The sequence below is a fragment of the Taeniopygia guttata genome, chromosome 15, assembly GCF_048771995.1.
Source record: "Taeniopygia guttata chromosome 15, bTaeGut7.mat, whole genome shotgun sequence".
In the NCBI taxonomy this organism is placed as follows: Eukaryota; Metazoa; Chordata; class Aves; order Passeriformes; family Estrildidae; genus Taeniopygia; species Taeniopygia guttata.
In genome coordinates, this window is record NC_133040.1 from 11,879,175 (window position 1) to 11,900,988 (window position 21,814).

At 48.3% G+C, this 21,814-nt stretch overlaps 1 protein-coding gene across 1 annotated transcript; it reads left to right on the forward strand.

The window, feature by feature from the left end:
- The first annotated feature begins 321 nt into the window (after window positions 1-321).
- Window positions 322-16,411, forward strand: RFLNA (refilin A). Its single transcript, XM_002189144.6, has 3 exons — window positions 322-818; window positions 9,335-9,444; window positions 11,112-16,411. The coding sequence occupies exons 1-3, from the start codon at window positions 459-461 to the stop codon at window positions 11,443-11,445; spliced, it is 804 nt and encodes a 267-aa protein (XP_002189180.6). The 5' UTR covers window positions 322-458; the 3' UTR covers window positions 11,446-16,411.
- Window positions 16,412-21,814: the final 5,403 nt, after the last annotated feature.

The window sequence follows — 21,814 nt, forward strand, 5'->3', positions numbered from 1 at the left end:
GGACACCCCTCTGCCGCCGGCCGTGCGCGGGGGCTGCCCCGTCCCCTCAGGAGGGAGAGGGCAGGCGGGCGGCGCCGAACGCGCTCCGTGCCTGGGAAGCGCCCGAGAACGCGCGGCCAGGACAGAGCTGGGGGGCCGGGGGAAGGGGAGGGCGCTCCCCGGCTCCCTCCCACCCTCTCCGGATAAATGAGCCGCCGGGAGGCGGCGGGCGGCGCAGGCTGTGGGCGAGCGCGGCGCATCCCCGTCCCGTCCCCGTCCCGTCCCCGCCGCGCCCAGCGCTCCCTGCCGGCGGGGCCGGCCCGGGCGCTGCCGCGCGTACTCGGCCGCGGCCCCGCGGGGCTGGGCGGGGGGATCGGGCTGCGCTTCCCTCCCCTGGGAACGCCTGAGGGCGGGGGCGGCCGGGCGGGCAGGGCCAGGGCCGGCGGAGGGGAGGCGGCCGGGACACCCCGGTCTGGCTGATGCTGGCAGCAGCAGCGGGCTCCGGCAGGCTGGTAGCGGCGGTCAGGACTCAGGAGGGGCCCCCCGGGCTCCCTTCCCCTTCCCCTTCCCTCCCTCCGCGGCGGGCGGCGCTGGAGGATTTTCTCCCGCCGCGGCCCCCTCGCTGTCCCCCAGACATGGTAGGTCACCTCCAGCTGCAAGGGATGGACGAGAGCCTGAAGGAGAAGAGCCGGGAAGGCTTGCTGGACAGTCCGGACTCTGGGCTGCCCCCCAGCCCCAGCCCCCCCTTCTACTCCCTGTCGCCCGGTGAGGGCCGAGCAGGGGGCAGCGGCGGTGCGGACCCTCCGGGCCACCGGCGAGAGGCCAAGGACGGCAAAGTGGTAAGAGCCAAGACGGGCACCGGGCTCTGTCCCCTCCGGGGGGGAAAGGCTGGCCGAGCCCCGGAGCGGGGCAGGCAGGAGGGCGCCTCTGGCCACTGCTCACCCCGGTCTGAGTGCCCCTCGCCGGCCGAGGGCACTCGGGCAGTCCGGCGGTGGCAGCGCCGCTGCTGTGCCAGCCAGGGTTTTTGGATACACTCACAGAGTGTTGGCAGTTTGGCTGGGTGACCTCTAATAACGGTGTGGGAGTGAAACCCAAAGTCTGAACCAAGCTCCCCGGCCCACCTTCGGAAGAGAAAAGTGTAACTGTTTCTCAGTGACACTGCTCTGCCTGGTACCTACAGGTTGGAGCTGCATCCGTCCGGACCGAGGCAGGGGTGGCTGGCTCCCAGCCATCATTACGCCCTGGCATCCCACATCTGGTTTGCGAGGAGCGTGGAGCCGCGTTTGCTGGAGCCCTGGCTGAAAGAAAGACAAAAGTGCCCTTCAGCTGGGGCAGGGTAGGGATGTGTGTCTGGGGAGTAGCTGCGGGACAGGCTCTGGGAAGGGCTGTGTGCCGCTGCCCTTTGCTGGAGCAGGGCTTTGTGGCATGAGCCCGCATGAAAGGTTTGTCCGCTGGCAGCCCAGCGGAGCCGGGGGTAGTGGTTTGTAAGCTCAGACAGCTGGCAGAGCACTGCAGGTCTCGGTCAGCCTGATGCAGTGCCAGTGAAGCACTTCAGTGTGGAGTAGGATCTGGGTAGATTTATTGTGACTATTATTTTGCTTAATTTATTTCTATCCTTGAGCTATAAAACCTGTTTTTAAAACACAGCGTTCAGAGCATAAGCAATGGTGGTGGGGGTTTTTAAAGGATGATGAAAGTTCTTCCCCAGGGCTCTTTAAAATTTTTTTTAACATGTATAAAAGATGTTTGTAGGTGTATTCAGCGTGGTTAATTGGCTTTAAACAGCAGCACAAATCTTTCCATGAGAAAAATTTATCTCCTTCTGCTCTAGTGACAATTCAGACTTCTTTCCCATAGAGACATTTTGCAATGACTCCTCACACCCTTGTGCACTTTCTCAAGTTCTAAGACTTTTTGAGAATATTACTGAAAACTGCCTTTTTCTCCTGAACATGCCAAAACCTTCCCCATGAACAATGACTCCTCACAGTGGAGAGGGTGTGAGGGCTTATTATGAAAGTCAAATCTCAAACTGGCTAACACTGCAGTTCCTAATATGGAGCCTTACCTGCAGATGCCTGGGCGTGTGTGCCATCTCGATGGGAGTGTTTATGTACAAAGTTACCCACACGGCTCTGATTTGGCAGGATCAGGCTGTTCCTGTGTGTCTGTAAAATAAAATTGGGCAGGAAGGTGAGTGAAGGCTGCTGGAGCAAAAAACAGCAGGGGTGGAGGTGTCTGCAAAACTCTGTAATGGGGATATGACAGTCTCTATTCCAGTCATATGACAGTTGGCCACCACACCATCCAAGAAAGTCCTTAGATATCAAAGAAGAAAGAACATGAGAAAATTTATTTCAGTTCATGGGCTGTTAGTCTTGAGAGTTTTAGTGCTTGACTCCTACAGGGAGTAAAGTTATTCCTGTGATCTGAATAAGGTAAAGTTAAGTTTTTCAATTGTTTTGATCATTAGTGAACATTTTAGACACTTCAGAAAAGCTCACGCTGTTTCTACATTCTGTATCACATTGCAAGGGCTCCTGCTTAGAGTATGGGTTCTATACATTGGGAATGCATGGAATTCCATGCTCTTAGCAGGTACAGAAGGTTGCAGGGATCCAAATGCTGAAACCAGTCAGAATGTATTATTTGGAGTGGTGCTGGGCTCTGCTCTTTAACTCTGTTTGGTTCACTGCAAAATAATGAAGTAAATAGGAATTTTCACTCCATTGGACTACAGAGAGTTTCACTTCCTTTCATTTCCACTGTGCAAATACAGTACTTGCAGCTGATATTAAAGCAGGAAAAATATGAAGAGTATTGCTTGCTTCATACTTTTAAATTGGAGTGTCTAATTAGCTTTAATTTTGCCATTTTACAAGGGCTTGCTGATCTATGAGCAGTTATGCAACCCATGAATGTGCTTCTGTTTAAGTCTATTCCTCTGCTGTTCATCAGAGCATGCAGAATTGGCAAATCAATAATTGCAGCTATTTCCACACCAAGAAATGCTGTTTTTAATCGCCTGTTATATTAGTATTTGTTTTGCTTATAAACGTGACAGAGCCAGGAACAAAACCCGCACTCTTTGTGTTGGAATACTATAAAACCATACATAACTCAGTCAACAACAGCCAAGGTTCTAGTATGTACAGTTACAATAAATTGCTGTCAGGTGAAGGAAACAACATTCCAGGTCTGTGTGAAGTATTTCATACTATTATTTGTTGCAGAACTATCAAACCACTGATCTGAGCCCAGTTGCATTCTTCTGCAGTCAGCTATTTTGCTCCAACTTTGCAAATATATTACAAAATTTCTCTGCTTTAGGATGGCTCTTCTCATGCAGAGTAAAAAGAGATTGCATGCCCTTATCGAAGACTTTCTTATGTGCAAAATCTCTGCTCTGTGTTATTAACTGTGACTCTGAAAAAGTAAACTCTCTGCTCTTTAATAAGCACAACTTTGTTTCAAAGACAATGCACCATTTATTCACATTTAACCAGCCAATTTGGGAACAGCTTTGGGATCCAAGAAAATATGAAAGGCAATTTAGGGCCAGAGTCATAAATACCACAAGTTCAACACCATTTAGGGACTTTTTTTCCCCCTTTTACTTGTAGTGCAGGATAAATTGGCTTTTATTTCTTCAAATAAAATCCATGTAGGGAATTTGTCAAGTGTTTTGTGCTTAAGTGCAAATATCCTAAGGAAAATAAAAAGTGACTTTTACCTAGTTCTTACTTTTAAATATGAGACATTATTAAATTGATTCTTATGACTTGGGTTACTGAATTCTCTACACTGGGTCTTTAAAGCTGGGTCAAAACGAACAGAAATACAACAAAATAAATCCTAATAATATGCACAAAGAAGCAGTTGCTGAAAGCGTGGGGAATGAAATTATATCAAAGTACCCGTACCTGCTTGGAGTTTTCCCTGTTGTTCTTGCCCTGGGACACTGGTTGAGACTAGAAGAACTGCTTTTGGACTGTGGTGAAATAATTGCTTTGCATCCATCACACAACTCCTAATGGATATCAGGGGACATCAAGATCACATTCATCTCCAGAAGTATCCATTGTGTGTTCTTGAAGCAGATTTTATGTTCCTTTCCAACAGTGGAAGGAGCTTTTGCCACTGCAGTGGGTTCCTTTTACTTTGTAAGATTTAAGTATTTGTGCACTCAACCTGCCTCAGTGAGCACTGACTTCTGTGGGACTATATCCCAGTGAATCAGCTGTAGGGGTGTAGGGAATTTTTACTTACATTCAGCAGCAGGAATGATTCAGAATCACTCTTGGGTGATGGGAGAAGATTCCAGCTTCATCTCAAGAATGGAGAAGGAGACCTTGCCCCTTGGCACAGCCTTCACAGACAAGAACGGGGTTCCAACAACGTGGTCCGTCAGTAATTGTGCCAACCCTGCTGGATTAATAGCTCATATTAAAAAACCCCAAGAGAACATCTCTTCCTGACATGCAGCATTTTGAAGACCCATTGGGTCACAGAGCCAGCATCTTGTCCTGCACTGAAGGTGCTTCAGGAATGGGGCACTGTCTTGTAGGGACTGGGTGGGGAAGATGGCCATCAAAGGTTTTCCATCCGTAATTTCCATACCTGTCAACACCTACACTGGAAGCACACGTGAGAGGGAGGCCCAGCACCCCAACCTGAGCCAGGCTGCAGCCTGCACACGAGGCAGGGGACGTGACTCCCAAGGCCCTGTGGGTCCCAGCAGCTCTGGGGAAGCCCCAGGCTGTGCAGGGAGCAAGGCACCCATCTGGCACCACAGCAGGGTTTGCCTCAGGGCTTGTTGGCAGCCTGGCATCCTGACCCACTTCCAAGCCACTCCCACAGCACTGGATCCTGCAGGAATTCACCCAGCTTCAGTTCCACACCTGTGTCCTCTCCTGGCAAAGGCTAATCCCACCTGGCTGTTCCCTGTCCCTCAGCCCCACCCAGTTCTGGATATGCACCCGCTCCTCTTCCTCCTTGATGAAGGAGAGGGCATGGCTCTGGGCCACACTTGATTGGCCTCACCTGATCTGACAGATGTCCCTTCTGGGCAGATCAGGGAAACAGGCATCAGGATCTCATCATCTGCTCTGGAAAGTGTGGCTTTGATGAAAGACATTGAGGGTAATGTCTTCTAGCTGCTGAATTTCCATTGTGTCCCGACATAACCCTGTGGACTATAAGCAACGTAACACACATTTCCCACTTGAAATAAAGGAGGGAGATAAGCAGGAAGGATGTAATTCTTTGAAATAATAAACCCCTGCTTTCTACCTGAGGTTTGCATTTTCTGTTATCACCTCCCAATATAATCTCATCCGGCTCTGGCATAAATTACTCGTGATGTGCAATACGTGCAGATATTGGGAAAATAAATGGTCTGTTAAACAAATACTGCTTATCTTCTAGAGCGGAGAATGTAGATGTGTGTCAAATAACTCAGCCAGATCTTTCATTATAGCTGTAAATAACAGCTGAGTAAAGTGACATTTTCATGGACCTGACATGTTACCATAGTGGGAAAATGTGGTGAGAGATTTGCTTATGCCCTAGCTAAGTTAGGAGCTGGGAATTTGGGAAGCAGTATCCTGTTTGTAGCCCTGACACTTGGAAAGCTGTTTCCCCTTACAGTCTCTAGAGATCTAATGCCACATCTTAGTGCCTTCCATATAATGACCATAGCAAAAGGAGTCGGTCAGTTCTGGTTTTTTGTGCTCTCTGGGGAAAGGTTTTAGGGGTTTATTTATTTCAAGTCACGTTAATTTCCTTTATATTTTCTTGCTTTGCTGCCTGGAATTTGGCAGCTAAAGAACAGTCAATGCTGTTGATGAGCTGTAGATTGAATTCCATTCAGCAACCAATTTTATCTGTGTTTATCTATCTGCTACTTGCAAAAAGCAGAGTTTAGCTGCCCAGGCCGTTACATGCCTGAAAGGCATCAGAGTTAAGGCAGAGGGAAAAATGCAGCCAAACAAGAAAGCTCTTCAGCTTTTAAATACTACTGTAACTCTTTGCTGGTTGACACAAATTATGTACTGGAGAAGAAATAAAAATAATGGCTCATTTACTGCCTAATATGCACCTTGGATCAAGTTGTAAACGTGGGAGTCACTTTTTTGATATCTCTGGTATCTTTCATTTTGTTCTCTCAACCTTCCTTGCCTACCAGACTCCTTCTGTCCTTCAAGATGCCAGGGTTGTGCAAAATGGCATCTGGTAAGTGCCAGCACAGCTCCAGTCACTGGGGACAGATAAATCAGTCCCCACTGCAGCGTTCCAGCACAGCAACCCTTGGATAGACAGACCTTGACTATGGATCAGCCTGAAGTGATGTGGACTTATCTTCTCCACTATCAATGACCCTCAGGAGTGTGCAGCCAGCTCTGCTCCCTCTATCCATGGTGCAGGATAATACAGAAACTTGCCTTACTTGTGGAGTATCTGGAGATCTCCAAGTGATCCCTAGAAACGAGCCTGGGATCATGATTTTCTCAAGGGGGCTCAGCAGTCCAGTGCTCCTCCTCTTTCAGCCATTCCTGTGCAGAAGGAAAAAGAATTGAGTCAGTATTTTTTTGACAGGCAGAACATTTTTGGTTTTTTTCCTTAAAGCAGATTGGAAGGAGTCGGTGTCAAACTCTTGCCAAAAAGCCAGCTTTTGGCATGTGCCAAGCATATTACATTTCAGCCCCAAAGACAAATCTCTTGGAAAGCTCATATCCCCTGTTCCTTGCTTCCCAGCTCCAGGTGACTTGCAGGAGCCGACATTTCAGAACATCACTGGAGGGAAAACAAAATGTCACCTGAGGTACCTTTCAGTGGCTGCTGTGTGAAACCTGTGGTTGCTGTTTAGTGACCCCTTCACACTGTGCAAGCAAATCAGTTGCTGTTTGGTGAACAGCCTGCAGGATCTTAGAGATCTCTATTTTTAGGCCATGATTTGTAAGTTATTTACATCTTCCATGTGCAGACTTTCAGGTTACTTCAAGGTTTCTGACCTGCAGCAGCTCATGGAAGAGAGGTCTGAGTCTGTAATGGTCTTGACAGGCAGTAGAAATCCTGGCTTTGGCCTGCCAATGTTCACAGTTGTTCTAGCTTTCTAAACTAAGCCAAACCTGCAGGTCTGAAGTTGGTGCTTATCCACAGCATATGAAATGCCTTTTGCCACCCTTCCCTGCCCAGAGCAAGGTTAACTGTAACCCCCAATGGAAATAATCTCATCACACCCCATCCTGTACTAACCTGGAGAACACTTAATCCTGCTCTCACCAAGTTCAGCAGCAAATTTTTGACTCTGATTGGTATCAGTCGTGCATGCCAGCACCTCTGTTTCTCCGTGCACACCGCTGTTGTTTCTGCAGCGTTCCTGTTCCTGTTCCCTGCTGTGGGACTTGCTCTCTCCACAGACAGTGATTGCTGCCGTGCCCACGCTCTGACTGAGCAGCACCCCCAGCTCTCGGGGGCTGGGAAGGCTTTTCCCATGCACACACTGGGGGCCAGATGTCCCAGCAATGTTCCTGCTAAGCCAGAGGAAAGACTTCGTAACATCTCCTGCATCCTGGGGATGTTTGGAGCACGCTTAGTGTCAGCATTTGTTAGCAAGAAGTGTGAAGGCTTGTTTGCCCAGAAGCATTTCTTTGAAACTGCTTCTTTAAAGGAGGGACACGTATCCCCAGCCCTGTTTCCTTCACCAGTTCAAGGAATCTGCAGGTGAACCCCCAAAGGGCAGCCTGCCTGCTGTTCACAAAGCTCATGAGCGTGTGCAAATGGTGTTTGACTCCTGCACCCAAAGGAACCTCTTCCTATGTACAAAATGCCTTTAGAAAGAGCTCTGGCCTTGTGCAGACTGTTACAAGCTGGACATCTGCACCCTTGTGAACTGAGGCTTGTCTGATGTAAACAATTCACATTTCAGAAGCAAAGAGCTTTATTTATGACCAGAAAGGCTGCCCTTGCCCTCCCCTGTCAAGAGTGTTGAAAGCAAATCAGGAATGAACTTTGCCTTTTGGCCAGTGTTTGCTAGGGAGGGTGAACATATATATTTTTTTTCTTTTTTCCCCCCATAACTGTGCAGACGCTGTTCTGACAATGGAACAGTATTCAATCAAAAAGAGGGGTTGGCCATTTTACTTAATAGTACAACTTTACACAGTTGTAAAGTGCAAGGATATTTCAGTATGAAAAGAAGAAACAGCTTTGTGGCTTTGGGACACAGAATTAAATAGCTTGGCAAATTCAGATGGAGCAGTGACATTTTTTGCCTTAGCCTGAGGCAGAAGGCCAAAACCAGTAGAAGAAAGCAGACCTCAGCTAGCCATCCACAGACCCTGTAGAGAGGCTGCCAGCCATCTCCTTTAAAGAGATCCTGTGTCCCTGTGCGTCATAAATATCTGCTGACAGAAAAGTAGTGGCTGTCTGAAACCTGCAGTGACATTTTTCCGGGAGGGCAGGATTAGGCTGAATTAGCTGCTGGGTTTGGTCCAGGCACCAGACACAGGATCCCCATATGTGGGAACTGGTGTTTAAGAGCACTCCAGTATAGAGAAGTGGGATTAGTCATTTCTGTAGTGGGCAGAGTAGCCTAGGCTGGTCTGTGACAATTTGTCAGAGTAAGTTCACAGTGCACTTAGTCTTAAAAATCCAATTTTTGGTGTCATGAATTGGAGCTGCTCCATTCATTACAGAGTCCTGGCTTGCAACTGGCTTCCTGCATTGCAGAGGCCACAAGGTGCCCCAGTGTCTCACCCCACCCTCAGTTTTATGGTTAACAAGAATGTCCTTTGCAGCACAAGAACCATTCTTGGCACGGAGACTTTGGGAACAGCAAGTCTGTTGCTTCCTCTGCTGGATTGTTGCAAGGGATACATGATTTTATGTACATATTTGTATGTATATCTATAAAAATACATACACATGTCTCACTTCAGTAGACCTACATCCTTCAAGTCAGCAGCCTTAGGCCCTATTGCTGTGTTTGGTCAGACATGGAACACTTCTCCGTGCTGACACATTTTGAGTGTTTCTAAGACTTGTTAATTCCTACCTGTAAAGGCAATATCAGAGCTAAAGAAAACTCAAAACCAATTGCAGTTCCTCTGAGAAACAAGAAAGGAAGAAGGAAAGGCAAGATTAAATTTCAACAGATACTGCAGCATGAAGTGACAGAGATGTGGGCATAGTCACGTACCTGGGAGGTGTGCTGGGGCAGAGGGAGGTGTTGGTAGGTGAGGACAGTCCAGGTGTTGTGTTAGGCTGCTCAGCTGCCAGCCACAGCACGTTATGAATGGTGCCAGCCCCATCTGTTGTGTTCCAACACTTGCTGTGCTCTCCTTCCCTGCAGGTGCCTTATCTGCTCCTGAACCCATCCATGCCAGAGATAAGGCCTCGAATGTGCCCGGTGTTTTTTGGAGAAAGCATTGAGGTCAACCCTGAGCCCGTGCAGGAAATCAGGTACAGATGGGATTGGGTGGGTAGATGGGGATTTCTGTCTTTTTTCTGGTGCTTCTGCCAAAGATTAAAATGTGTTTGCAAATGAGAGTCATGGTTATTTTGATGGAAAGGGAAGGACAGGTGGGAGGGTAATTCCTGAATTAAAGCCACTGACAGCAGCACAGGCAGAGGGGAGCAGGCAAAAATTGGAGGGAGGTTTTAACAGAAGGCAGCCTTCCTTCCAAGGCCAGCTAAAATCCAAGGCTATGAGAGAAAACCATTACCATCTGTGGGCTTGATGGCGTCCACCAAGTAATCTGATGGTCTTCATAGTGTTCCCAGATGACTTGTGTCTTCAGAAGAAGCAACACCCTTCTAATTGGCACCTGTTTTTGTTCGCTCTTGCCACTGAGAAACCAGCCTTAGGCGGCCCACAGAGACTGAATGAGCTCCTCTGTGTGAGGAGATGGTCCGTCAAGCCAGTGATAGAGATGTTCTGCCCTCCTGTGGGGCTGGTGCTGTGCCCAATGGATAAATGTTGGTCTTTGCTCTTTGTTTGCTGTTTTGTTGATGTGGAATGTATCCTGCAAACAGCATGGAGCACTCACACACAGCCTGGGGCAGGGACAGTGGGAGAACTGTAAACCCCCTCAACCTATGCAAAAGTCTCTCTGGAAATGTACCCCTGTAAATCTCTGCTGGCTGAGGAACTGCCAGCGGGCATGTTTTTATGGTGATTACATCGGAGTTTTGTTTTATGGGTGCTGAATGACTTGCTTACACCCTAGCTGTGCAAAATACATTACAGCAGCTCAGATTACACGCGGTGCACAATCAGTCAGCCCCCCTCTGGGTGGAGGTAATGACAAGCACACACCCAGCTTTTAATCTTTTTTACGTGGAGCTGCACATTCCTTGGCTGCTGATTGCTGGAGGAGCATTTGGGGAGCGGGGAAAGCCAGTGGAAGTCCTGCTGTTCCCCATGGCTAGGGATTCCACAAGAAGCCCTTTTTCTTGCCTGGTGTCTGCACATCCTTTCTAGGTGGCTGCAGAAAAAAGGCAGGGCTGTGACATCCTACTTTTTGTGGTTCTTCATCTGTTGGCAGTTCAGGTGGCCAATCCCTTTGAGACCAGTGGCATGAGTGTTGGGCAGCCATAGCCCACAATATTCCTTTGGTTTACCTGCTCTTTCAGCATTACTTGGATTTTTTGTAGGTTCCAACAAGCAACCTCATCCCTCATCTCCCAGCACTCAGATTTTAGCTGGTTTGGGCATTTTTGTGCAATGATGAAAGACAAGCCTTGACAGCTTAACAGGTCCATTACAGGGCATTTGTCTGCCTCCAGTGTAGCTCTCAGGGCTGAGCTGAGGCCCCAGTGGGACCCATGGAGAAAACCAGACGAAGAAGAGCCTTGCTTGGAGCCTCTGCAACACAGTGTTTTCTGCCCTGGTATGACCACATCACAGAAATGCTGAGATGGATTCACAGCAAGGTGGGGTTCCAACAAGATTCCCCAGCAGGACAGAGTCCTCTTGGCTCTGGGTTGTAGAGTTGGCACCTGCCCCAGTGTCTGTGCAGTGAGAGGTGGTAAATGCTGCCAGCTTCGAAGGGTTAGAGAAGCGTCTTGCCTGTCTTGCCTCCTTAGCTGCCTGGGCTGTGCTCCTGATACCTTGCTGTCCTCTGCAGGTGCAATTCCGAGGTGAAGTACGACTCGGAGAAGCACTATCGGGATGACATCTTCTACGGCCCCATCCCCACGGTCACCACCTACAGCGAGACCATCATCGCCGCTCCCAACTGCACCTGGCGGAACTACAAGTCCCAGCTGATCTTCGAGCCCCGCCAGAAGCCGGTGAGGTTTCAGAGCACGACCATCATTTTCCCCAAGCGTGCCAAGAACATTTACCGGACCACCCTCAACTACAGCTTGGGCTGTGCCAAGCGCTGGTTTGCTTCCAGCGTGCAGCTGGAACTCTGTGAGGAAACCAACCCGTGCGTCATGTACGGCGAGACCCTCTGATCCGCCCCGCGCTGGCACCCGCGCCTCCCGGGGCTCTGGCTGGGCCTTGCTCGGTGGCGACTGAATATTCGTGGCTGGAGAGCAGCTCTCAGGCAAGGCTGAACTGGCTGGGAGGAGGCTTGCAGGGCACAGCATGGTTTTGATCAGTGAGAGGCTGGCTTGTATTTTGCGACGTTCCTGACGTTCATGATCTGGATTTTATTTTTGGGTTTTTGTTGTTTTTTTTCTCTCCGAGCGTATCTATTTTTGGCTTGTGTTTAGATGAAATCAAGATGATAAAGGACCCTCTTACCTTTGCAGAATGATGCCTTATGAGCTCTGTAGGTCTTGTCTAGCACATAGGTGAGAGTCATTGTAAGCTTCAGAGCTATTTTGGTCTCTGCAAAGGGAAGACCAACTGCAGAGTCAGCGTCTGGTTGGCCCAGCACACACCAGGCCAGATCTCTTTCAGAGCTGAAATGCAGAGGAGGTGGTTATTTGTACCAGTACATCACAGCTTGCTCCAACAGCTCATCTGAGCGAGAGCTGCCCTATTACAGCACTGCAGTCGCCCCACTTCGTGAGAGGAATGGAGACTGTCACCCCAAGAAAAAGAGGATGTAAACAGGTCCCCCAGCTCTTGCTGGCAGCTGGATGTTTGTATACCATAGCAAAGCACAGCACAATCAGGAGATAGGAGAAAGGCCAGCTGTGATGCACAGACACATATTCTGTGAGCCCAGCCAGGAGTAAGCAGGGAGACTGAGGAAAATGAACAGCTGAAGGGCTAGTTTCTAAAAGTGACTGAGAATTTAGGAGCCCAGTGCCCTTCTACCAAAAGTATTGTCAGACCAAGTGTGCCATGGTGTTCACTGCCTCCAACACCTAATTAAAGGGATCTGTATGCACTTGCAGCCTTTCTGAGTTTCAGGGTGTGGCTGTATTGCAGAGAGCAGTGTAGAGCAGGCAGATGCTCCCTGGCTTATTTGAAGCCAGGGCAGGGTTAACTCACCCTCTCAATAGTTTCCATGTTTGTGGCATGGGCAGCTTTTCTGCCTGTAGAGAAGCAGCCAAACTTTCTCAGTGTAGAGCTTGAAGGATTGAAAAGCCCAAACCCATCTGGGTTTCCTTGATCAGCCAGGCTGTAGCACTAGAAACAGCTGAACTGTCTCTGCAAAAGGACCAAGAAACAGTGAGCAGGAGTCAGTGAAGCCATCCTAAGGTAAAATATTCCCCACTCATGAATCCCATCTCTGGTATATCTTCAGTTTGGTCTCTTGCTGAAAGTCTGCAAGAGCCTGGATTCCCACAAACATACAGCGTTTGAAAATAGCACAGAATTGTCTCCAAAAATCTTACCATGCATGCTGCTCAGACTTAGAAATAACCACAGAGCTCCGGAAATTAATTTCCAGCTTTCTCTCTTCTAAACTTTCCATTTTGTTCCTGACTTGCTGTGAGTCCGATGGAGTTATTTCAGAGCACAGCTGAGCAGCCAAGTCAGAAAGCCTATTAACAATGTCAACAAGACGTAGCTGATTGCCCAGAACAGTTGACGCACAAACCCACTGAGATTTAAAAAAAAAGTCTGAGAAACTTGAAAAAATAATAAAATTAGCAACTTATAAAGATACTTTTTCCATCAGTTTCAAAAAGCAGTTGGTAAGTGTGACCAGAACTGTGACCTTTATGAAACAGAGTTCTCTTGTTTAAAATGTAGCACAGTTTTTCCACCAGAGGTAAATATAAAGTCTTTAAATACAAACTTCAATCCTGACAGCTGAAGCATCATTGGTGCTGAAAAATATGTGTTGTGGCAGTGCTGAACTCTCCCTGTCTGCTGGGATTTAGGACTTGGTAGGAAGACCCCCTCAAAGGATTTCCAAGGCTTCCACCTACTGTTGAATTCTTCACAGCAACACAAACAAGGACTATATTTGTTAGTGGTCAGATTCTGTTGTCACTGTCTGTCAGCATCAAAGCCTGGAAAAGCAGCACCTGCCTCCAAAGGGATTACTATGCCTGAAGCAAACCCTTCTCCCCAGGGCTCCAGCAAACAGGAGAGCTGCCTTAGGCAGCAGGGAGTTGGTGCCTGGATGAACGTGGTCCCAGTGCAGTGAGGTTAGGGATGCACTTACTTGCTGGTTCATCTTCAGCTCTGTCCTGTTGGCCACGTGCTGCTGAGCAAGCCTTGGGAGCAAGGGAAATACCCCTCTGCCTTCCTGGGGACACCTTGGAGGCTCTGGAGGGCTCAGTGACTGCATCCCTGAGAGTCTGTGCCAAGGGGCAGGGTCCCAGGCTGACAGCAGGGAAATCCAGGTCCAAAAGCAAGGCCAGAACTCACACCCAGGGGATCCCTGCACGATGACAGGGTGGTCTGATGGAGACAGGCTGACCTCAGAGCAGAGGGGATGCCAGACTCTCCCTATTCTGACCACAAATCAGGCTTTGCTCCCTTTAACAGCTGGATTATTCCCCTGCTTCAAGCACAAACCTGCTGTTCTTGATCATGCTGGTCTTTGAGCAGGACAGGTTTTCCCCAGAAATCCTTTTCACCATGACTGGCTGCAAGTTTCTGCCCACTCTGTCCGCTGTTAGTTCTGTTTCCTGAGTATCAGCTGCAACAGTAAAAGAGAATTCAAGTCAAGCCAAAATAACCTAGTGTGCAAATAGAAATCCAGCAGAGAGACTGAACCTCAGCCTGGACTTTAACCACACAGGAGAGGGGCTGCTGAGGCAAAGTCTCACAGGTGGATGTGACCCCTGGGAGGGTGCAGTGGAGGGCTGCATCCTTGGCACTGGAGGGTCCCACACACCCAGCCCAGGCCTCTTTGAAGCTTCATGCTTTGTTTTCTCTGCAAATACACTAGAAGTAACCTAACATGCTCCTGCTCTTTTAAGTTTAAACAGCTTTTCTGGTTTTGCCATGTTAGGGAAAAAAAAAAAAAATAGAAAGCAGCTTGGGTTTCTAGGCTGCTGAGCACATTTTGAGCAGGGTAGCCACAGTGGCTATGGTGGGACCATCACCCTGGACCACATCCAAACTGGGACATTGCCAAGTGCCTGAGATCTGGAGAAATTTTTGAAAAATCCCTTCTTATATGGTATCTGCCCATCACAAGCTGCTTTTCTTCTCAGCAAAAGCTGGTGTTGGAAAGGGACTTTGTTTTTCCTGAGATCAAGGAAACCACAGAGGGTCAAGTCTTCACCCTTGCCTGGGCACACATCCCAACCTGCCTGCCCACTCTGTCCCTGCTGCTCCCATCCCTGTGGCTGCCTTAGGCAGTGGTAGAAAAGCTAAAGTTCATCTTACTCATGACTGGGAAAAGTGATGACTTTTTTTGTTTTGCTTAAACACCAGAAACTGAATTGTGTTTTTGTGTTGCCAATGAAGAATCACTCTGGGCAGCCAAGAAGTGCCTTGAGCCATACCTGTAGTGTGCTTGTACATCTGAAAGGAACAATTAGTCCCACTAGGGAGGAACTTTTCTTTTAAATGGAGTGTTGTTAATCTCAGCCAACAAATCTTTGTTCCTGTATATTTTCTCAAAGATACAAATTATAAATTTAGACCATGGAAAGGTGATTTTCCTTGAACAGCTGGGACTGTGGCTACACTACTTCTTCCCAGAAATCCTGATGTGCACGTTGCCCACAGCTCTGCAGGCCTGATGGGTAAAGTCTGATGCTGCCTTGATCTTTTTTGATGGGATTGTTGTTTTCAATATGAAAAGTCCCTGCCTCAAAGGTGGTGGGTCTCTCTCCCCTTCATCCCTGTGATTCTTTTGCCCTGGAATACAACAGAGTGTGCTTATTTCTGGCCTGCCTACATTGCTGTCATTGCATTTGGGGCCAAAAAGATGAAATATAACCAAATATTGAACTTTTAGAAGCTGTGGATTATGTTGCACAAACCGCAGAAAACAACTTTGACCAAAAGTTTACTGCTTATCTTTATGTTTTGCCTTTTTCTTTTTTTTTTTTTTTTTTCCTTCCTAAGCCAGCTCTACTTTCCTCAATGTGAAATACAGACAGATTTGCACCCTGGGTGCACGCTTTCTGCAACTGTTGAAATGGTGTTTGGGTGTTGATAGCAGTGTTTGAGTGAGCTGCTGGTCAGAGAAGTGAATGCTATTTACTATTTATGTTGAGTGTGTCTTAAAAAAATGGGAAAGGTCACCAGAGGGCTAATGAGCAAAAAAGACTTTGTAGAGTAAACTGAAGACTAAAGACTGTGTGAGTCTGATGGAGAGGTGAATGCTTCTGTGTGTGAACAACTGTGATCTAGGATATTTAGCCATTGTGGTTTTAACCTGCCTCTTTTCCTGCAGTAAAAAGCATCTTTGCCTTTTTTAGAGCTGAAACAAAATCAGATCCATCCTCTGTCACAGTCATTCAGTCCTGCTGAAGTCTGTGAGCATCAGCATTCCCCAGGCTCACGAGGTACTTTCTGTGTGTATCAATCAAACAGGCACAGAGCTGTGCCTCTGTGGAGATGGAGGAATGCTTTATAGGGGATGATGGATCTTCTTGTGGGATATTCAGATTTTTATTGATAGATCACTCACAAATTGATCTGTTCTGAACATCTCCCCCAAAGCTCTGTAACTAGTGGATTTTATAAGTCTTGGGAGGCACTAATTCTTTTCCAGATACTGTAATGGCCATCAGAATGAGCTAAGTATCCTATCATGTGAATTGTGACCTGAGGATGGGCTTGAAAGGTGTCTGAAGGTTAGAGAAGGAAGAAGAGAACTTATAAGTGGTGGAAATGCATAAGGATGTGTCATATTTTTATTTTTGTAAGTCTGATTCTCTAAGTGCTTGTAAAGTACTTTACTGTTGTATATGTGGTGATGCAGTAGCTCACAATATCCTTTTATTTTTGTATATTCCTTCCTCCACCATAATCCCTTTCTGTTCAACTCATAGAGAGTAATTTAAGAAGACAAAATTTATATATCGTAATAAAATGCTCAAACCCTCATGCTGATGTATGCAGAGTTTCCTTCCTCTTCCATATCCCTTTACTTGGTGCCTAATGCCCTTTTTCTGTCCAGAGGGAACGTTCCTGGTGTGTCCATCCCTATCTGTGGATTTCATTCAGCCCAGCTCCCATGGATGTGTGGCTGTGGCACAGTCAGTGCTGTGATGTGCAAACCCTGCTCTGTGTGCCCAGGGAAAGCTGAAAAGATGAGGAGGAACTCTCAGAGGCAGTTTTACCTTTCAAGATTTCCCTGGTTGTCAGTTTGACCATTTCTTCGCTCTTCTCTCTTCAGCTTCATCTTGTTCTACAGAGCTCTGAAGCCTTGGTGCTGGATTCAGACAATTCCTCTCCCAGGTTTTCTGTGACCTGCAAGGGTAGGAAGAACCCACACAGTGCTTATTTCATATCCAGGTATCCACATTCTAGTGCACTACTGGGATCTCTCCTATGTCCTGGCTTCCCAAATCCCGCTGGTGGATGAGCTGCACTGGGGTGAAACCCTGCCTGGCCATGAAGTGCATTTTAAAGCCCTGCTGTAAATGCCTCAGGCTCACCAGCCAGCCATTAGCAGAACACTCCTTTGTCTTCCAAGACCCGAGATGTCTGCAGGGAGAATCTGACACTAATCCTTATGGAAAAACCATTGGATTTATAGGGATGAAGTCAATAGGCTTGGATGAAAACGGCTGTAAAACTCTAAGGAATGGAAAGGAGAAGCAAAGCCATGTTATGCAAGAAGCTTAAGTGCATAAGACGCTGCACATAAGTGCCTGTGTCCTCATCCCAAGGCTTTTGACAGAAATTACGGCTGAACTGCTCCTAGGATGAAGGATGGGAGACAAGCTCATGGCTCAGAACCTGAGGAAACACAGCGTGGAGAAGGCAGGGGTTGTGCAGGCCGGGTGAGTGCACTGGCTGACACCCAAATGCCAGATGAAGGACATGTGCATCCACTCCTGCTATTTAAATAAAACCATAAAATGTGAATGCTGTCCAGTGAAGATTCCTGAGGTGGCAGCTAAATCCTCAGCAGCAAAAGCAGTATTAGATGCAGGATATGTGTTTTGGCAAGTGTGCTCAGATGAGCTAACCCCTAAGCTAGTGGCTTTTACTGTGCTAGTTGGATGTTGTAAATTTAAGCAGATGATGCTTGGTATTAGTTTTGCTCCTGGGATATTTCAGAGAGTAATTGCACATATCTCTGAGGGATTACAAGGTGCTGAAGTTATAATGGATGGACTTTGAATTTAAACTAGATGCCTTTAGGAACAGAAGGAAAGGTTTAGGCTGGTTTTACAGACAGCAAGAATGCTGAATATAAAATGCCAAAAGCCTCACCTAAAAGAATTTGCTGATTATGGGCAGCTACAAATTAAATAATAATAAAACTCCACATGGCTGGAATCCCTATTCCACTCAACAAAGCAGAGCTGTAAGGAAACAATAGATGCCTTCATCAAATTTCATTCTACAGCTATTTACAGTTAACAAACAATGGAAAGATTTGCCAGAGAAAGGCCCTTACCTGATCCTGGAGCAGTAAAAACGTCCCCCTGCTGCCAAACCACCAGTTCAAATACCGTGTGCAAGACCTTAGGCTGGGTCTTTGCTCTCCATCAGCAGATGGCAAGGTCACATCCTGAACCTGCAGGAGTGTCTTCGGAAGTTCTAGGCAATGCCAAGCAGCTGGAGGTTATATTGTCCTCAAAAATGTCAGGAATCTCTTGCAATGTGAAGGAATCACCAGAAGCATGCCTGGAGTGATGGCCACCTATAGGAACTGTCTCCTCTGGCACCGGACACTGAACTATCACTTAATTCATCTCTGTGGGGAGACTGGAATGGAAAAGTGTCACAGCAGACACATCTCTGTCCCCTGAGCTGACCCTGTGGCTTCACACCCTGTGAGACACATGTCAAGCCCTGACACACCCTGTGTCTCCCCCAGAAACCATTCCAGGATGACTGAATCCACCTGGGATGCTTTAGATGCAGCTCTGCAACCAACCTCTCATGTCCTGTGTGGCAGGTTCAGTGCCCCAGGGGGCACCTTGGCTCCAGCAGTTCAGCCCCCAGGGTGGCTGCATGGGGCCTCTGGAGGCTTGGCATGGTGGCAGGATGGTGACTTCCAAGGCTGGCACTGCAGCTGCCCTCAGCAGTGTCTGCCCAGCCATGGGATGTGGATCCAGTGCTGGTTTCCATCCCATTACTTGCAGGAGCAATTCCCACTGCAGATACAGCCCCTGCAAATACTCCACAGCCTGGCAGGAACGTGGCTTGGCCACCACACTGCCCATGCCCAGCTCTGTTTCTAAATCCCCTGATGTGGTGACCCTGCAGAGGAGCAAGGACCTGCCCCAGGACCATGCATCTTCTGCCAAAGCACTGAGTCTCCTTCTCCTGGCAACAAGCCCAGCCACAGCAGGGAAATTAATGGAGGAATGGCTTGTTCTCAACTAGGATAAAGGGTCCTGGAATTGCTTTTTTGGGGTGTAAGGAGGGAGTTTTATGGGCTCTATTTTCTGCTTCTAATAATGATATTTGACCTAAACAGTTCCACGCCTTGGAGTCCACAACAGATGGGGAGTTCACATCTACAAGGATGAAAATGCTCATCCTGCCAAGCCTTTGATTCTCAGCGTATCCTTCCTACCCTACAAACAGGCGGACAGCACATTTCTAGCATAAAAATATCCTCCTCTCCAGCTAACCACCTCCAGATTCCCTTCCTGAGCCTGTTCTGAGCCTGGTGCTTAGACATTTCTATATACATAAACATTCAGATCATCTCCACAAGGTTCTTCCTGTCTCACAAGCAAATCCTGAGACCAGCAGCTATTATCAGCTCCTTGAAAGACAAATGGGTTCTTTCCAAGTTGACTGCTGTGGCTGGGGCTCTCCATGCACCTCTCCCCAGGGTTTCTGGCTGTACCCTCCCATCCCAGGACACTGAAATGTCCATCACCTCCTTCCTGGGAGACCAAACTGCTCCAAACACCCCGTGTATGGCTGCCAGTGATGGTCAAGGGACTGGGAAAGGGTCCATCCAAGGGATTGAGTAGACAGGGAAACATTTTGGGCTGGGATGCAACATGGGAGTGCCTGGGCATAGGCACACTTGCAGAGGGAGGTTGCAGACCCATGCCAAAACCCACACAAAGCAGTGGAGGAATGAACAACAGACGCACACACCCGTGCAAACTGCTTTCTCTTTGATGGAGGATTGTAGAAACATTACCTTCCCCTGGGGCTTTGCAGTGAAATAACCTGATTATTCATGAACCAGCCAGAATCATCAATCCCTCATTTATCATTTTCAACATAAATAATAAAGGCAAGAGAGGAACACACCAGCAATAAACCAGTTATAGATGTAGTGTTGAAATCTGCCCATATCCTTTAAATATGCCCCACTTACTGATAACAAACAGGGATCCAGCCGACTCCTCACCTGATTCCTGAGCGTTGGATTTCAAAGGACACAAGCCAGTGCTCAGCTTTATGTGAGTGAAAGTCCATTTGTGCTCGCGTGGGCGGCCAGCTAGGAAATGGCAGCAAATTTTAAAAAACCCACATTTGTCTTGCTGACAAATGCCTCCAGGAAATAAAAGCCTTTGTGTTCTTCTTTGACCTCTTCCACTCACAGATGGGTTTTGCTGTGCTTCCGACAGTGATTTTTTTTAACGCCTGCACTTCCAGGATATTTATTTTATCTGCTGACGAGCACGGCTCGGAGAGGCCACGATGCACATCATATTATGGGTCTGCTGTGGCCAAGTAGGATGGCCTTGGACAGGCAGAGTTGGGGTTTTCACTTCAAGTCCAGCTGCAAATGAGGCATTTTGGGATGGCAGTGTCTCTTGGAGCATCCTTGGCTGGTTGAGCACCAGCTTCACCCTGAGATGCACATTGACCCAGAGGAGAGAGCACCCAGAGCCACGCAGGGCCCTCAGTGTCTGGGAGAGGAGCTGAACATCCTTCCAGCTCTAGTCTGAGCCTGTTTTCTGAGCAGACTGAAGGTGGAGTGGAGCAGGGAATGGAGGAGCAGCCTTTGAGGCTTAGGGTGCTTTGCTAAGCAGAGCTCTGCCCTGAACTCTGCAGGCTCTCCTTTCTGAGTCCCCTGGGACTTGTTCTGGCAGCGCCAGCCCTGTGTGTGAGCCCAGCCATGGCTGAGGCACTCTGGTAATGAGCCACGTGTTCCCAAGGCCCCCAGGCTTGGCAGGGACCTTCTGGAGCCCGGCTCTGCCAACAGGCAGCCCCACTCAGCACTTCTGGTGAAGGTTTCCCTTGCCCTCCCCCTGCCACTCGCTTCACTCCTCCAAGGGTCTCTCCCCTATGTGCACTCTGAAAGAAGCGGGGAGGGAAATCAGAGTGTTTAAACACTGCCTAATGGTGAAAAATAACATCTGGAGAACAGCCTTGCCCTTCACAGAGTCCTCCACCTCCACATCTCCCAGCAGAAAACAGATCCAGAAGGAACCCATCAGCTCAGCACTGGGACCAGCTCTCCCTGTGGGTGCCATTGGCTTGGGGACAGCAGCCACTGCCCAGGGGACACAGGGACCCAGGAGCCCTGGAGAAGTGGGTGGCTGGCCAAAGCCACACTCACTGCTGGGAGATTTTAGAGAGTAAGGGAAGCTCAGCAAGGGGTGACTCCTTGCCCTCCCGTGCTGGCCCATCTTCCCCATTCCCCCAGGAAACAAACCTGCTTCATTCGAGCCTGTTTCCACAGAGGTTCTTCCAGCCAACATTAACACACTCTGCTTTACTTCCCAGCATGGCCTGGGGCAGAAAGCAACATCTGAACCTAATAAAAAGGCTGGCCTCCCCCTCCAAGAGACCCAAAAGCAACCTGTACTATTTGGTTTCCAGCCTCTGCTATTTGGTTTTTCCTCACCAGTGAATGGAGGAGGCAGCTCCAGCTCAGGGGCTCTGGCTGGCCTGAAGGGAAGCAGGATGTTCTGTCAGCCCATGGAGACCAGTAGCTTAAAAATGAGTCCAGTGGGGTGGAGCCAGATGGGTTTCAATGCTAAGGAGCCAGTTGTGACTTCTCACTGGGGAATAAGGACTCATTCTTCCCTTGAACAGAATGGTGCTCCTTTTCAGTTCCAAAAACGAGAAAGCTGGAGATGGCTCTAAGCCAAGGCCCAGGATTAACATCCTCATGGGGGAAAGCTCTGCTTTGGTCTAACTGGAATGCAGATCCAGACCTGGCACCCATCTTCAGGCACACGCTGAGCAGGTCCCTTGTGTCTGACCTCTGCCAGCTGCTTCACTTTCTGGAAAGGGCTCGGAATGAAACAGCAACAGAAAATACTCCTGGGCCTTGGGCAGAGCTGGATCAGGATTTCGCAGCTGACGTCTGGACTTTAGCAAACAAACACCTGAGTCAGTGGAGTCCAA

Bases quoted from the DNA above. Each gene is read 5' to 3' on its own strand.
- RFLNA (XM_002189144.6), top strand. From the start codon at position 459: ATGCTGGCAGCAGCAGCGGGCTCCGGCAGGCTGGTAGCGGCGGTCAGG. The intron at 819-9,334 runs GTAAGAGCCAAG...CCTTCCCTGCAG, and splicing joins AGGCCAAGGACGGCAAAGTG to GTGCCTTATCTGCTCCTGAA. The intron at 9,445-11,111 runs GTACAGATGGGA...TGTCCTCTGCAG, and splicing joins GAGCCCGTGCAGGAAATCAG to GTGCAATTCCGAGGTGAAGT.